This window comes from Chiloscyllium plagiosum, chromosome 2 (genome assembly GCF_004010195.1).
Source record: "Chiloscyllium plagiosum isolate BGI_BamShark_2017 chromosome 2, ASM401019v2, whole genome shotgun sequence".
Lineage (NCBI taxonomy): Eukaryota > Metazoa > Chordata > Chondrichthyes > Orectolobiformes > Hemiscylliidae > Chiloscyllium > Chiloscyllium plagiosum.
This window is the reverse complement of record NC_057711.1, coordinates 28,658,042-28,675,032: the sequence shown is the minus strand read 5'-3', so window position 1 is coordinate 28,675,032 and position 16,991 is coordinate 28,658,042. Positions and strand designations below refer to the sequence as shown.

The following is a 16,991-nucleotide window of genomic DNA, read 5'->3' as shown; positions in this document are numbered from 1 at the left end:
ATTGTCAGCACTGGTAATCTGCTCACTCATAACATTGAGCACCCTTGTACCTTGCAAACCATCCACAAACATTAAATGGTCCTATGCTTCTACTTGCACCACAGTTTTTAAGGTCATACCCATCTCTTTGCCATTTCTTAAATCAAAAGCCATGCGTTGTTGAGCTTGCTGTCAAACCCAAATGGTTAGCGGTCCTTCCACTTCCATTCCAATTCCACTCTGATTAATTCTGCCTAATTTATCATGAGCCCAAAGAGCAATTAGTTTATCCAAACCTTATTTTATCAATGTTTTTAATAATTGCTCTCCCTGAGATTGCTGGTAAGTTAACAGCTCTAGAAATAACTAGTGCACATTCACCTGCTTCAGAGGATTTCTAATGGCCCAAATCTCAAAAGCTGCAATCACCAAATCCTCCTCCTGCTCCAGCTTAGTGCACCATGATCAGCTCTGCATTTTTGGCCAGGACTTCCAATCCCTGTTTCTTCAGGCATGCCAAATATAGCCCAAACCCTTGTGGTTCTTGTGGTGCAGGATCATCCGGGAAGACATGTCATGTTCCTTTTTAAGGCACTGGCAGCATTTTAAATGTCCTAAAGCTTCTATTAATTGTGTCATTTCGAACTGTTTCACAATCATGTTTTGCCCACCAAAATAGCATCTAGTATTATGGATTGTCTAATTATCTATATCCAATTAATGATCTCCTCCATTACTCCCAAAAGTGCTCAGTCACTATTGCTCAAACCTTCATCCCACCTGATGGTGCCCAACCTCTTTCCCTCATCGCTCTTCACCGGGCAAAGAGGCAACACTTTGAAAGCTTGTGATTCCAAATAAACTTGTTGGACTATAGCCTGGTGTTCTGTGACTTGACTTTGTCTACCCCAGTCCAACACTGGCACCTCCACATCATCCTTAGCCCTCAACAGTGCCGAGCTCACTCCCTCTGTCCTTCAGCATAATCCATCCACTGCTTTGTTACTCCTGGTAGTTTATTGTCCCAGGCAGGCATTACAGCTGCTTTGAAAATCTCTTAAGTAAATCCATGTAAAGATTGGGCGCTATGCCCTACACCTGATTCCACCATCTTAGGAGTCTGAAAATAATTGGGACAAGGTAAACCCAACCATTGGAATTTTAAGCCCCACACATGTTTATACATGAGGAATTCCTGAGACTCCTGAAGCACATCAGTGATAAAAATTGCATCAGAGACCACTCTCCATTGAGGGGAGATTTGAACCCTAATCTGATTTTACTTGAGAAGTATTGCTCATTTTCAATACCTTTTTTCAGCAGAAGGTACTTCACCATCTTAGTTAATATCACAACAATCTAAGATGATCAAGGTGGCAATGAGAGGAAACTGCTATTTTATGCAATTCACAAAATGACACCGTGCACACTCCAAGATCATGAGGGTTTATTCGGCTGTCATTGAACACACCACTCAAGACATTTGCCATTTTAAAAATCAAGTCATCCACTGCTCTAGGACCAGGTGGTGTTCACTTTGGAGCAAACCACATTTTTGTTTGTTCAAGGGACATGAGCAATCCATGGTGTTCTTATGCATCTGCAGTCTTTATCCTCCAAGGTGGTAGGCATTAGAAACATAGTAACATTGAAAATAAGAGTGGGGGTAGGCCATTCAGCCATTCAATCTTGTTCCATTATTCAATACAATACAGCGGATCATCTGACTCAGTGCTCTGTTCCTGCTTTCACCCTTTGATCCCATTAGCCTTAAGAACTACATCCATCTCCTTCTTGAAAACATGAATTGCTTTGACCTCACCGGCTTTCTGTGGCAGAGAATTTCACAGGTTCATTACTGTCTAAGGAAGAAATTTCTCCTTATCTCACTCCTAAATAGCCTACTCCGTATGCTTAGACGGTGATCCTTGGTTCTGAACTCCCCCGTCATCAGCAGCATTCATCCTAAATTACAGATTACTGTAAGTGAGGCACTGAGGAAGCAGCCTTAGTGAGTTATTGAAATGCATCTTGCAGACAGCACTCACTGCTGCCACTATGTGTAAATTGTGAAGGAGCTGACTGTTCAAGGTGGTGGATAAGGTATCAGTCAAGCCAGGATAGTGTTGGAGTTGCTCACATCGGGCAAGTGAGGAGCAGTCCATCACATTCCTGACTTGTGCCTTGCTGTACAGGATTTGGGGATTCAGGAAAGAAATTATTCACTAGCTTTTGAAGTGCATTTGTCACCAAAGTATTCACAAGACTGGTCCAGTTCAGTTTCTGGGTGATGGTATCCTCAGTTTGTTGTTAGTGGGAATTCAATGATGGTAGTGGCATAGATCGTCAAGGGGTGATGTTTAGATTCTTTTGCGTTTGACATGGTCATTGCCTGGCATTTGTGTGACACAATATTACTGAACACCATGAGCCCAATCCCCAATGGTGTCGAGGTCTTGCTGCTTATGAACACAAATTGCTTCGGTATCTGCGGAATTGAGAACGGTGCTGAATGTAGGTTTCAGTATTTTTTCTTCCTCTACTCCTCAGAGTGCTGACGTTAACTTGAACGTCATTCTGAAAAATGCTAGCATCTCATCCATGTACCAGTACCTCACATGTAAGCCTAAGCAGTTGGCTATTTGACTACAGCCATCATAACCAAGACTGATGTGACTTTGACCCAGTATTGATTTATATGTATTCTGTAGTTCTGGCTAATAGATAGGAGTAAAAGTAGGAACTTTGGCCATTTGCTTCCCTGTCCCCACTGGACAGCATGGGTTCAGCACTTCTTGCATTTCGCATTCAACCCCAGCTTCTTTCAGCTACAACAGAAAACAAAATTGCTGGAGAAACTCAGCTTTGTTTCATTCTTTCTGCTGCACCTGCCCACTCTCCAAGAGTAGGACAGATCTTTTGTAGAAATCAAACCTTTCTGCTTCAAATTCTTTCAATTATTTTTAAAATGTTGCTTTATCAGGATTCAATATAAACTAGTCACGTGCACTTGCAACTAATCCAGTGGGTGACAATGAGATGGTTGACACGATAGTGGAATGAGTTTGGGAAATCCCAAACCCTATAATGCTGGGTGTAAACAGATCTGAACTACTTCTAATTTAGCAAGTGTTGGCAATATTACTGAGAGAGACCACAAGGTGGCTAATGTGAAACATGAAAAGTGTAGCTGTTGTAGCTTTGAATGTCAACAGCTGGGATCTGCAGAGAGAATCCTGCTTTGAAGATGACTGCAACATTTAAAATGACCTGGAAACAAAAAAACATGAATCTTCAGCATAATGTCCATCAAAACAGGCAAAAAATAGTTACTTTTCTTTTTATCAAAATCATTCATAAACATCATCCCATTCAAAGATCTAAACAATACATTTATACATAAATTACACAAATGATCTAGGGGGTTCTCATCTGACGTGAACCCTTCCTGAACAGTTTATCATCATATTCCAGTTTATTTATGCATCACCCACAGCACTCTCCATTATGCCTTCAGACCAAGCACCACACTCTGGCATGCCTTTCCCTAAATCCCTCTTCTCCTCCTCCTGCAAGATCCTTCTTAAAACCCATCTCTTATGACCAAATTTCTTAACTCTTCCTGTGATTGTGTGTCAGGTTACAGGTAATCCCCAGATTTATTTATGATGAATTGGTCATTTAAAAGGTATTACATTAATCTACATTGTTGATGGATAAAATGAAAGGAACAAGAACCATATCTTATTTATTGTTCCCAAATCAGGAGTGTAGATATCAATTGCTGAACTTTTACCATAAACATAAGAAATAAGCAACAAAAACTGGGGTCTCCTTTTTTGCATCTGACAGATAGAATCATTCAATACAGAAGAGACCTTTCAGCCCATTGAGTCAATACTGCCAAAAGTACGCTACTACCTACCACAGTCCCACTTTCCCGCTCTAGGCCTGTGGCCTTGAATGTTACTAGACTTCAAATGCTCGTCCATGTATTTTTAAAAGGGTGTGAGCTTACCTACCTCAACTACCCACCCAGGCAGTACACTCCAGGTCGTCACCACCAGCAAAACGTTTCCTCAAACTCCCCTCTCAACTTCCTGCCTTTCGCTTTAAAAGTGTATACCCTTATTTCTAATCTTTCAACTTAAGGGAACAACTCCTTTCTCCTCACCCTTGCCATGGCCCTCATAACCTTACACACCTCTATCAGGTCTCCCGCCTTCAATGTTCTCTGCGCCAAAGAAAACAACTCGCACTTATCCAGCCTCTCTTCATTGCTAAAATGCTCCATCCCAGGCAACATCCTGGTGAATCTCCTCTGCACCTACTCCAGTGCAATCATATCCTTCTTGTAGTGTGATGCCAAGAACTGCACACATCACTCCAGCTCTGCCCTCACTTAAGTCCTGTACAGTACTGAGTTGATATTAATCACCTATACCATTATAGGAAGCTTACACAATTTATTTTTCCACGTGTCCTCCTTAAGGTGCATAATTTATTCTTAGTTTTGTCAACTGACATGGTAGAAAATAGACTCTACACTTTGAAATTCAAACTATATTAGATTATGACTAAACTGTCCATTTCTCAGCTTAATATCTTTCACATTAACTCTAACTTTTGATAATTGTGTATTGTTATTGAGAGCATTACATTCTAATATATAAAATTTAACACCAAGGTGGAAATGGTACTCTCAAAGTCTCAACCTGATTAATTCAGGAAGCAAAGCAAAGATTTGAGAATAAGGATCATGAAACATTTAGTTCAAGTAACAGTCCAAGCTTGAAGTGGACATTTGAGGAAAGCCCATTTAATTGTTAGCTGTTGGATTGTGTGGTCAAAGCTCCTGTCTAATGCATTTAGGCATCGTTCACTTTGTCAATCTGCAGATTCTTTTTACAAATCAGGTTATGCAGGAAGGAAGAAATTCTAACTTTATGTTAGATTTAGGGTTGATATATAAATCAGATTCCTGATCCCAAACGGGGGTGAGGGGGGGGGGGTGAGGTGGTCAGCAGGCAATCAACCCCGCCTGAGGAGAAGTTGGTACTTTACATAAGATAATGAGGGAAGCTTATTGTCATTCAACTGTTTAACTGTAGTCAGGGGGTGGCAGCTACAGCCAGGTGAAAGGTTCCTGCATCCAGAAAGTGAGTTCCTGGATGCCCAGATACCTGCCTGAGCAAAGCTCAATCTGGGAAAACTTCCAAACACTCCCTCCTTCCCATGACTTTTAATCCCCATCCTCCATCCCACCCTCAAGGCTTCAGTCAACCTCGTCTCCACTGTCCCCCTCATCCCCATAACCTCTGAACTGGGTCCCAGGAATGAGCAGCCTCTCTCAGAATGGAATCGATTCCCCTGTCCCCTACTAACCAAACCTGGGCCTCCAGCTTTGAAATCAAGATGGCTTCTGGATGGGGAAACATGGAGGGTGGGGGAGTGGGGGGGGTCATGTACACTATGAAGGAAAATCACACCAAATGGTGTGCAAAATAATTCTGACTTCCCCACACCTTTCTGATCCATCCACTCGCAGCAGGTCAGGCAAGTTAAAAGTTCAGATTAAAATGCCTGCTACAGCTAGTTTGTAGATATATAATTGGATTTAAAAATCAAAGATTTCCCTTCATGAATGGCTCAAGTCATTACCATTTTCCATTAATAATATAGAAGTGAAAGGTTATAAAAGTTACATTTTACATTATTCAAAACAAGTCAGATATGCATAACCAATTCAAAAAATGTGCAGGGTCTTATGGTGTTACAATAGAAGATTAAAATATTTTATGCAAAATGCATGACAGAGACTTTCATACCATGCATTCGACAAATTGACCAAAAAGCCTTTCCCACAGAAAAACGTTATAAACCGAATGATTTTAAATAAAATTATATGTCTATCACGACCTTAGGTATACCAAAATAGCTTTACAAGAAATTAAACACTTCTGAAACACAAGAAAAGCAGCACCCAAATTGTGCACAGAGAACTCCCACAAACAACAATGAAATAAATGTTCAAATCATCTATTTTTAGGTGCCTATTGAGAGATAAAAGTTAGCAGGTCACCGGCAGAAAAGTTCCAAGTCAGTCCATGGAATCGTTTGCACACATCTGACAATATAGCTTTGCCTTTGTACAATGCTACCGCTGAGTCAAGGCCGAAACCTTAAATATTAAAAAGCCAGCAGATTGGATTGGTTATAGCAGGCATATACTGTACTGGAATAGTGATAATCAGAATAAAAAGGTCACTGATGATAGCCAAAAAGCACAATACATACCAAACATTCAGCACAGGTTTAAGAATTCAGTTTTTGTAATTGGGAACAATGAAATATTCCAGATTTCTGTGATAACAGTTTTTAGAAGCACATAATCTACACAGCAAATTCTCATAAGACATTGACATGACAACAGCCTAAGTAATACTTAACTTTGCATGCTTGCTTCGGATGCCATTCATCATTCTGGTTATCATCTGCATGAATGGACTGATTAACCAACACAATAGCAATATAAAACCCAATGTCATTTGAAGTGACCTATTCTCATTCACTAATGCACTGTAATTCAGCACACTGTATGATTACAATCTTATGGAAAGCTCATCTCAAATAGTAATTTCTTACCTGAATGGGCAGGGAGAGGCGAGTGAGGTCGTGGAAGGGCTGCAGACTGACTGCTTCCTATCAGGCTTTTCCTATTATTAGTGCGACAACTGAAATTCAAAGAAGAAAATAAAATAACTACAGCCACTCAGTTTTATGACATTTCATCACTTTCTGTTATCTACCCTGCTGATGGTGATACTGGACATGTCAGATCCCACAGTGAGACCTCACTTGATAGACTAAAATCTGTAGCCTATCATTGTCAGTGATCATGGAAGTCAGTTACTGAACATATTCACAAGAGTTGCCAATAGCTGTTTCAACAAAGCCCACATTAATCAAAAAAAAATCTTAATAAACTTTTTTAAAAATTCACTTGTGGGGTGTAGCAATTGCTGACAGGGCCAACATCTATTGCCTGTTCCTAGCGGCCCTCAAGAAAGTAGTGCGCTACTTCCTTGAACCACTGCAGTCCATTTACTGAAGACACAGTGCCCTTAGAGAGAGAAGTCCAGGATTTAACCCAACAATACTGAAGGAATGGCGACAGATTTCCAAGTCAGGATGGTGAGCGGCATGGAGGGGAGCTTGCAGGTGCTGGTGTTCCCGTACATCTGGCCCAGCTAACAATGCCCACGTCCCATGAGTGAATTTAAAAAAAAACTTCCAGTCTGGAGAATGATAGTCTCTTCCAGGAGGATTCACAAATACCTGAGTTTACATGTTTTCAGCTTCAAATACTTCTAAGGTTTTCTCCCAACACTTCTGGCCTGGATAAACACCCTACTTTGAGGTTTTTTCTTATTTTAACAGATCTAAATTATCTTCTCTCTTTCTTAGGAGAAACTGCCTCACACATCATATTCAGCAAAGAACCCTGCAAAACCACCCCAAACTGAAGTTAAGACTGAAAAGTTTCTTTCCAAATTATGGATATTTCTCCCAAACATAAAAAGAACAAATCAAGAACAATCTATTAGAAAGCCTAATGTGTGACATTGTGCACTTAATTCACTCATACACTCTCTCAATGTCAACAAACACCCATTCATTCTGGTAGGCTCTCTCTCACAATCGGTTTTAAAATAAATCACAATGACTTACTGAAATAAAATGAATTAATCATTAAACCTCTTCTGACACACAGAAAACTCATACGTCAGCAGTTCAAAATTCTAAAACCCAAACTGGTAAGTAAATGATATTTATTTATATAAATCACACTTTACAAATATCAGACAGAAAGAATCATCCCTTTTAACCCAGCAATAACCTGACAGATACATAACCTCAGGTCACCCCTACCTCCATGCTAAAAGTTCATTGATCATCTGGCATAGAATTGATAGAGTTGTGCAAGCGTATAACAGATTTAGATATAACAAACAAGGGATAAAAAGTTTGTGGAAGGATGAGGGACACAGATTTAAAGATTTGGGAAAAAGATATAGTTGGAATGAGAGGATGATCCTGCTTTTGCACAGTGAATGGTAATGGCCTGGAACTCGTTAGCAACACAGGTAGCGAATGTGTAAGCAATTAATTATTTCAAACAGAAACTGGATGAACTCTTAAAGGAGTAAGTCTGCAAGGCTGCAGGACTAATGATGGAATGGGATTGAGTGGATTATGCTGCAGAGAGATTATAGATTTGATGGGCCAAGTGGACTGCTCTGCTACAAACAATACTATGGCATAAGGGGCAAGTCTTCAAACTTGGCTAATTGCTACTTTAGAAATGACTAAACAACCTCAGCTTTCCTCCAAGCCACACACTATCCTGACTTGTGTCGACATGAAGGTTTACACACTGTCATTGTGTCTCGGAACTTTCTGCGGAACAGCTAAGGCTCCCTGAACGGGAGGAGATGGCCTAGTGGTATTATTGGACTGTATGGACCCAGTGGACTGTTAATCCAGAGATCCATGAATGTTATGGGGACCTGGGTTCAAATCCCACCATGTCAGATGGTCAGAATTTGAATACAAGTTTTATAAATCTGGAAATATGAGTGGATTGATGGATTTGAATCCATTGTTGATTGTCTTAAAAACCCATCTGGTTCACTAGGGAAGGAAATTGTCATCCTTACCTGATCTGACCTACATGTGACTTCAGACTCTTAACTGCCCCCGGGCAATTAGGGATGGACAATTAATGCTGGGTAGCCAGTGACACCTCATCCCTTAAATGAATTTTATAAAAAGCATTCTGGATGTAACTATACCACATGGACTGCAGTGGTTTCAAGAACATGGCTCACCACCATCTTCTCAAAGGTAATTCCGGATGGTAATTCAGGATAAGCTGCCCTGGGCATAGCTCACATCCCATGACTGATATTCTTTTTTAAAAAAATTCATTATTTTAAAAGAAAATTCAAAATCTAAGTTTCTCTGTGTCATCTAGTGAGGTAAATTATGCCAGCTTTGAATAATTACATTCAAATAAAGTAGGTATAATCTACTAAAGAGGCTGAGTACTCTCAGGATTTTAAAGGCAACATTCCTGCAAATAGCACTGTGAGTTTAAGTTACATGATTAATTGATTAAATTGGGGGATTCCCCACGCCACACTTTTATCAGTGCCCAGGTAGCTCTTAGTAAGAGAGTCATGAGGAAAAAAAACCTTTCGGTCCAACAAGTCTATGCTGAACATAATCCCAAACTAAACAAATCCCACCTTCCTGCTTCTCGCCCATATCTCTCTGAAGCTCCCCTATCAGGTATCTATCCAAATATCTTTTAAATGTTGTAATTGTACCCACATTCATCACTTCCTCAGGAGGTTCATTCCACATGCAAACCACCCTCTGTGTAAAAAATTTGCCTCATGTCCTTTTTAAATGTCTCTCCTCTCACCTTAAAAATGTGCCCCTTTGTCATGAAATTCCCCATCTTATGGGCAACGCAACTATCATTAACTCTATCTATACCTCTCATTATTTTATAAACTTCTATCAGGTCAGCTCTCAACCTCCTATGCTCCAGTGAAAAAAAGTCCCAGCTTTTGGATTAGTGGTGCTGGAAGAGCACAGCAGTTCAGGCAGCATCTGAGGAGCAGCTCCTCAGATGCTGCCTGGACTGCTGTGCTCTTCCAGTACCATTAATCCAAAAGCTGGTTTCCAGCATCTGCAGTCATTGTTTTTACCTAAAGTCCCAGCCTACCCAGCCTTTCTTTATAACTCAAGTTTTCCATAGTCTGTAACATCCTGGTAAATCTCTCTGAACTCTCTTAGCTTGATAATATCCTTCTTATAACTGGGCAACCAGCACTGGACACAATATTCCTGAAGAGGCCTCACCAATGTCCTATACAACCTCAACATAACATCCTAACTCCTACAGTAAAAGGACTGAGCAATGAAGACAAGCATGCCAAATGCCTTTTTAACAACCCTGTCTATATGTGACACAAACTTCAAAGAATTATGTACCTGCACCCCTAGGTCCCTCTGTTCTATAACACTACCCAAGGCCCTACCAGTAATTGTATAAGCCCATTGTTTGCTGAACCAAAATGCAATATCTTGCATGTATTCATATTGAACTCCATCTGCACTTTTTCAGGCCATTGACCCATTTGATCAAGATCCTTTTTTAATCTTAGAAAACCTTCTTCACTGTGGACTATGCCACCAACTTTGGTGTCATCCACAAACTTACCAACCATATTCTCACCCAAAACATTCATATAAATTGTAAAAGAAACGTGTAGGTCAACTAATTGGTGACTATATATTGAGCACACATACTTAATCAAAATCAAGCAATTAGAAAACAAGTGCCAGCTTTTCAAGGTGTAAACCCAGATCTATAGAAGGTGGTCACTTCCCAATTCATATACTGAGCAATGAAGGCAAGCGTGCTAAATGCCTTTTTAACAACCCTGTCTATATGTGACACAAACTTCAAAGAATTATGTACCTGCACCCCTAGGTCCCTCTGTTCTACAACACTACCCAAGGCCCTACCAGTAATTGTATAAGCCCATTGTTTGCTGAACCAAAATGCAATACCTTGCATGTATTCATATTGAACTCCATCTGCACTTTTTCAGGCCATTGACCCATTTGATCAAGATCCTTTTTTAATCTTAGAAAACCTTCTTCACTGTGGACTATGCCACCAACTTTGGTGTCATCCACAAACTTACCAACCATATTCTCACCCAAAACATTCATATAAATTGTAAAAGAAACGTGTAGGTCAACTAATTGGTGACTATATATTGAGCACACATACTTAATCAAAATCAAGCAATTAGAAAATAAGTGCCAGCTTTTCAAGGTGTAAACCCAGATCTATAGAAGGTGGTCACTCTGATAAGAAATGGAGGGATTCAGAGGAAAGCTTTGGTGCAAGCAGGAGTATGGTTCTAAATAAATAATGACTACACACAAAAGAATTTGTTAAAAATTCAAAAATCGAAGAATGCTTATCTATAAACTAAAGGAGATTGATAGCAACAGAATCAGCTAAAGGCAACATCCTTTATCCCCGACGGCAACAGAAACAGCTCAGGCACGTCGGAATACCTTCCTGTCAAGAGAATATTCTCATCATCAAAAAGCATCCGAAATCAAAAGCTTAACAGCTAAGAATTGGCAGTGTCAGCAGGAGCCTTCATCTGTCCAATGCACACCGACACTGCTCTGTCCAGCCCAGTATTAAATCATTCAGGACAGATGCAAACAGATTTCCCGTAATTAAAAACTCTTGCTCAAACCCTGTGCATCCCACCAGTAAAATGTGAAACTACAGTGATTGTTCAAACAGAACAGGTCAGTCTGTTATTCTCCAAACAATCCTATTCCACCCCAGTTCAGAATTAAACTGGATGCCCTACCTCGTCGGCAACTACAAAAAGGTGGGACCCCCCCAGCCCGGGGAGTCGCAAATCTGATCCAACAGCAACTACAAAGCTCAAAGGAATTCTCACCTTAACTCATACCAGTCTCAAAATCTGGGCTACTCTAAATGAAGAAAATTGAACCTTCCAATGATAACTTTATCATGGACTATAAAAAGCCTGGATTACCTGCTAAAAGAGTATAATTTAAATAAAAGTATGAATAGAGGTTAGAAAACAGTACTGCTAAACCGGACTTGACAAAACATTGGGAACTTGAACTTATTACTTTGGACTTTTAGAGATTTAACTCCCGAGTCAGCCTTAGTTAGGCTCTAGGGTCAGGAATGATCCATCACATTTTTAAAGGACAAGGAAAGATAAAGTAGTCATGGCAAAGACAGCTGTGTTTCTGAACCATTAAGAAGAGTGAAGGCGGCCAGATCATATAATGTCATTTTGATTTGTCAGCAGATCATATAATAAGTCATTTTAGTAAATTTGAAGCAACAGATCAAAAGCAAAGGAGGATGTCAACAAAGACTTTACCTTACAAACTCCCAAATGTGAAGTATGAGTCATTCACAGCCTTTGTAACATACTGAGACCAAAATTGTATGTATCTGTAAAACATTATTTTACAGATAAAAATGCTCACAGCCTCATTTGTCCTTACTTTTCAGTTGTTTAAAACAGTAGGATTTTTAAAAACCCGACACTAATTTTCATAAAATAAAAATGAAAGCACATAAAAGTCTCAAATTATTTTACAAAGTTTTGTAATTGTAAAGAACTTGAACTGATGCTGATTATGGCTAACATATTTAAACAATTTTCAAACGGTTTTATTTTATAGTCAAGGAGTCATACAGTACAGAAACTGTCCCCATTGTTCCAACTTGAACACGTCGAGCATATATCCTAAACTAAAAAGTCCCGTTTGTCAGCGTTTGGCCCATATCCCTCTAAACCTTTCATGGACCCATCCAGATGCCTTTTAAAAGTTCTAATTGTACCAGCCTCCACCACGTCCTCTGGCAGCTTATTCCATCCACACACTATCCTCTACGTGAAAAAGCTACCTTTCAGGCCCTTTTTAAAATCTTTCCCCTCTGACCATTAACCTATGGCCTCTAGTTTTGGATTCCCCTCCCTGAGAAAAAGACCTTGGCAATTCACCCTTTCTGTGCCCCTTGTGATTTTATAAACCTCTATAAAGTCACCCCTCAGCCAGGGAAAACAACCCCACCTATTCAGCCTCTCCCTATAGCTCAAACCCTCCAATCCGGGCAACACCCTTGTAAATCTTACCTGCACCCTTTCAAGTTTAATAACATAGTTTTAGCAGGGAATCCAGAATTGAACGCAGTATTCCTGAAGAGGCCGAGCCAATGTCCTGCACAGCCACAACGTGACATCCCAGCTCCTATACTCAATGCACTGACTAATAAAGGAAAGCATACCAAATACCTTCTTCACTATCCTGTCTACCTGCAACTCCACTTTCAAGGAACTATGAACATGTACCCCAAGGTCTCATTGTTATCTGTCAGTGTTAAACTATCTTTAATAGCCCAAATCTGCATCTCAGACTGTCCTCTTTTATAACCACCACCAGCCATGGGGTATTTTAACAGGAAATACTTTTATACATTAAATATCGCTTTACAGTAAACAGTTGTAAAATAACAGTGGATGAAGATTCCAGCTTTTGTCATTTGGTTTATACTTTAATTGCTCCAGTCATGAATTCAGAGATGGTCCGGTCATTGGGATCGGAGCTTTCAGCCCATAACGTTCTCACCATTTTGCATTCTAACATGAATATTTTAAACAAAGGAATACATTTGCAATCAAACTAAAGAATGTTATCGCTCTCCTATCATGTCTAATTCCAAACCCAGCCTGATCTTGTTTTCACTAACACATGAGCTCACATCCAATTTTCCTGCTGGGATCACTAACTAGTAATCAGATCCAGGGACAGCTGAGCTGAAATTTTTCTGCCCCAGAGCATGAAGGTAAAAAGAAAAGCACTGATCACCTGTTTTCCCAGCAGAGATCATGCAACATTACACAAAGTAGAAATCAAATTTGAGATCTACCAGGTTGGTATTGCTCACTGTTACAGCATATGGTACCTTTACCCACAAGACCCTTAGACGACTGCAATCTAATTAACTCAATATTGTTTACTGAATGTGTATTAAATTAAATGATAGAGAAAAAGTTCAAATGCAGCTATACTTTAGTACCACGCAATAAGGCTCCAAGCATCGCGTCAGCAGTGGCTGCCATGAGCTCTGACTGAGTGCTAACAGCGAAAGGTCCCAGTAAATCATTGCTTCTTTTATTGGTGAGCTTGGTCTAAATTGTTCCAAAAAATAGATTAGATTAGACTACTTACAGTGTGGAAACAGGCCCTTCGGCCCAACAAGTCCACACCGACCCGGCGAAGCGCAACCCACCCATACCCCTACATTTACCCCTTTACCTAACACTACGGGCAATTTAGCATGGCCAATTCACCTGAACTGCACATCTTTGGACTGTGGGAGGAAACCGGAGCTCCCGGAGGAAACCCACGCAGACACGGGGAGAATGTGCAAACTCCACACAGTCAGTCGCCCGAGTTGGGAATTGAACCCGGGTCTCTGGCGCTGTGAGGCAGCAGTGCTAACCACTGTGCCACCGTGCCGCCCAAAATACTAGCAAGAAGGTAGCTTCCTAAAAAACCTTGATGTTAAACACATTGTTATCACCCTCCCCCCAACCCTGACCTAAACCTCTCCTGGTCCCACAGCTTTTGGGCAGTTCAGACACAGTGTTCAGTCTATCACAGTTGGTTTTACAGGTGTATTGTCTGAACGCTTGTGGCTTTGGCTCTGAGGAGGGGACAAACATTATTTGATAATCTTCCCATTAAATCCAGAGAATGCAGCGGAAACATTGCAAGTAGAGTCTTCTATGACTCTCTTGTGCATCACTGATGCACAGTACAACACTGTGGAATTGACACCTGCTCTGTAAAGTAGACTTCTGTTGACTTGCAGAGGTCTTTGTTGTGAAACACTCAATGAGTAGTTGTTAGAAGGCTCAGCCTGCGCAGGTGATCCAATCTTGGATCTCCATACTGATGGCAGACTGACAGAGGTAGCTGTCAAGATTAGAGTGGTGCTGGAAAAGCACAGCAGAACAGGCAGCATCTGAGGAGCAAGAAAATCGACATTTCGGGTAAAAGCCCTTCCATCCTGATTTTCCTGCTCCTCGGATGCTGCCTGACCTGCTGCACTTTTCCAGCACCACTCTGATCTTGACTCTAATCTGCAGTACCCACTTCTGCCTGCCTAACAGAGGTAGCTCTGCCCAACATAGAGTCATAGAGAGGTACAGCATGGATACAGACCCTTCGATCCAACTTGTCCATGCCGACCAGATATCCCAACCCAATCTAGTCCCACCTGCCAGCACCCGCACCATATTCCTCCAAACTTTTCCTATTCATATACCCATCCAGATACCTTTTAAATATTGTAATTGTACTAGCCTCCACCACTTCTTCTGGCAGCTAATTCCATACACGTACCACCCTCTGTATGAAAAGGTTGCCCCTTAGGTCTCTTTATATCCTTCCCCTCTCACCCTAAACCTATGCCCTCTAGTTTTGGATTCCCCACCTCAGGGAAGACCATGTCTATTTATCCTATCTATGCCCCTCATGATTTGGTCACACCTCAGCCTCCAATGCTCCAGCAAAAAACAGCCCTAGCCTATTCAGCCTCTCCTTATAGCTCAAATCCTCCAACCCAGGCATCACCCTTGTAAATCTTTTCTGATCCCTTTCAGGTTTCACAACATCTTTGCGATAGGAAGGAGTCTAGAACTGCACGCAATATTCCAACAGTGGCCTAACAAATGTCCTGTACAGTTGCAACACGACCTTTGAACTCCTGTACTCAATACTCTGACCAATAAAGGAAAGCATACCAAACATCACCTTCACTATCCTATCTACCTGGGACTCTTCTTTCAAGGAGCTATGAACTTGCACTCAGAGGTCTCTTTGTTCAGCAACACTCCCTAGGACCTTACTATTAAGTGTATAAGTCCTGCTAAGATTTGCTTTCCCAAAAGGCAGCACCTCATATTTATCGAAATTAAACTCCATCTGCCATTTCTCAGCCCATTGGCCCATATGATCAAGATCCCTTTGTAATCTGAGTTAACCTTCTTTGCTGTCCACTACACCTCCAATTTTGGTGTCATCAGCAAATTTGCTAACTATACCTCTTAGGAGAAAGTGAGGACTGCAGATGCTAGAGATCAGAGCTGAAAATGTGTTGCTGGAAAAGTGTAGCAGGTCAGGCAGCATTCAAGGAGCAGGGGAATCGACGTTTCGGGCATGAGCCCTTCTTCAGGATTCCTGCCTAACTATAGCTCTTATACTCACATCCAAATCACTTATATAAAATGACGAAAAGTAGTGGACCCAGTCTTCAGTCAATTCAGTTCATTACATGAGAGCGCAAGAGATGGCTGGAGTAATTGAACACTGTAAATCACTTGTAGATCCTTGTGGCACTCCACTGGTCACAGGCCTCCAGTCTGAAAAACCTCTGAGCCAGTTCTGTATCCAAATAGAGAGTTCTCCCTGTATTCCATGAGATCTAACCTTGCTAACCAGTCTCCCATGAGGAACTTTGTCGAATGCCTTACTGAAGTCCATATAGATCACATCTACCGCTCTGCCCTCATCAATTCTCTTTGTTACTGACTCAACATATTCTTGATCATCTCCTTCATCATACATGGGGTTGCAAATTTCAAGCAAAGGCAGAGTCTCCTGTGTACACAATTAAAGAGATTGAGTGTGGTTTACAAATTTGGCACAAGTCCCAACAATGCTGCAGTCAAATACAAACTGCTTGTCATGTACCTTTATTTTCTTTGAGCGGGGGCATGTCAGTTTGGATGGATTGCAAATATAATGGATGCTATCACACAAACTTGTTTGGATTTTGATCCCGAATGTTTCCGCTCTCTTACTCAGGATAGCAGCAGCCATAGCATCAAGAAGCAGTTAGAAGATTGTGATGAAATTTCTTAAGACATCCAAATCTTCACAGCAAACTCCACAGAACCTTGCAAGTTAAGTCAAATGTCACGGTCATGTCAAAGAATGTGAAGAAATATTGCTGGTGTTTTTCTACGAATTGTTGACTAAGTGATGCTTGACAGTACTGTTGATGAGAGACTTGGATAACTTGATTTGTCTTACTTTTTACAGACAGAAGGCACCTTTCATATTGTTCAGTAGTTGCCTGTTGTAGCTGTATCAGAATAGAGGTAAAAACAATGACTGCAGATGCTGGAAACCAGATCACTCCCCACCTCTTCCGCCACTACATTGATGACTGCATTGGCGCCACCTCGTGCTCCCGCGAGGAGGTTGAGCAATTCATCAACTTCACCAACACATTCCACCCTGACCTTAAATTTACCTGGACCATATCTGACACCTCCCTCCCCTTC

General features: G+C 40.9%; 1 protein-coding gene across 13 annotated transcripts in view; it reads right to left on the bottom strand.

The window, feature by feature from the left end:
• Positions 1 to 16,991, bottom strand: part of LOC122558001 (microtubule-associated serine/threonine-protein kinase 4-like) — a 485,329-nt gene that overhangs the window by 119,504 nt on the left and 348,834 nt on the right. For all 13 annotated transcript variants that reach the window (XM_043706318.1, XM_043706336.1, XM_043706326.1 and 10 more), the window contains one exon: positions 6,625 to 6,713. In XM_043706318.1, coding sequence (XP_043562253.1) covers positions 6,625 to 6,713 — 89 coding nt within the window. The remainder of the gene's footprint in view (positions 1 to 6,624; positions 6,714 to 16,991) is intronic.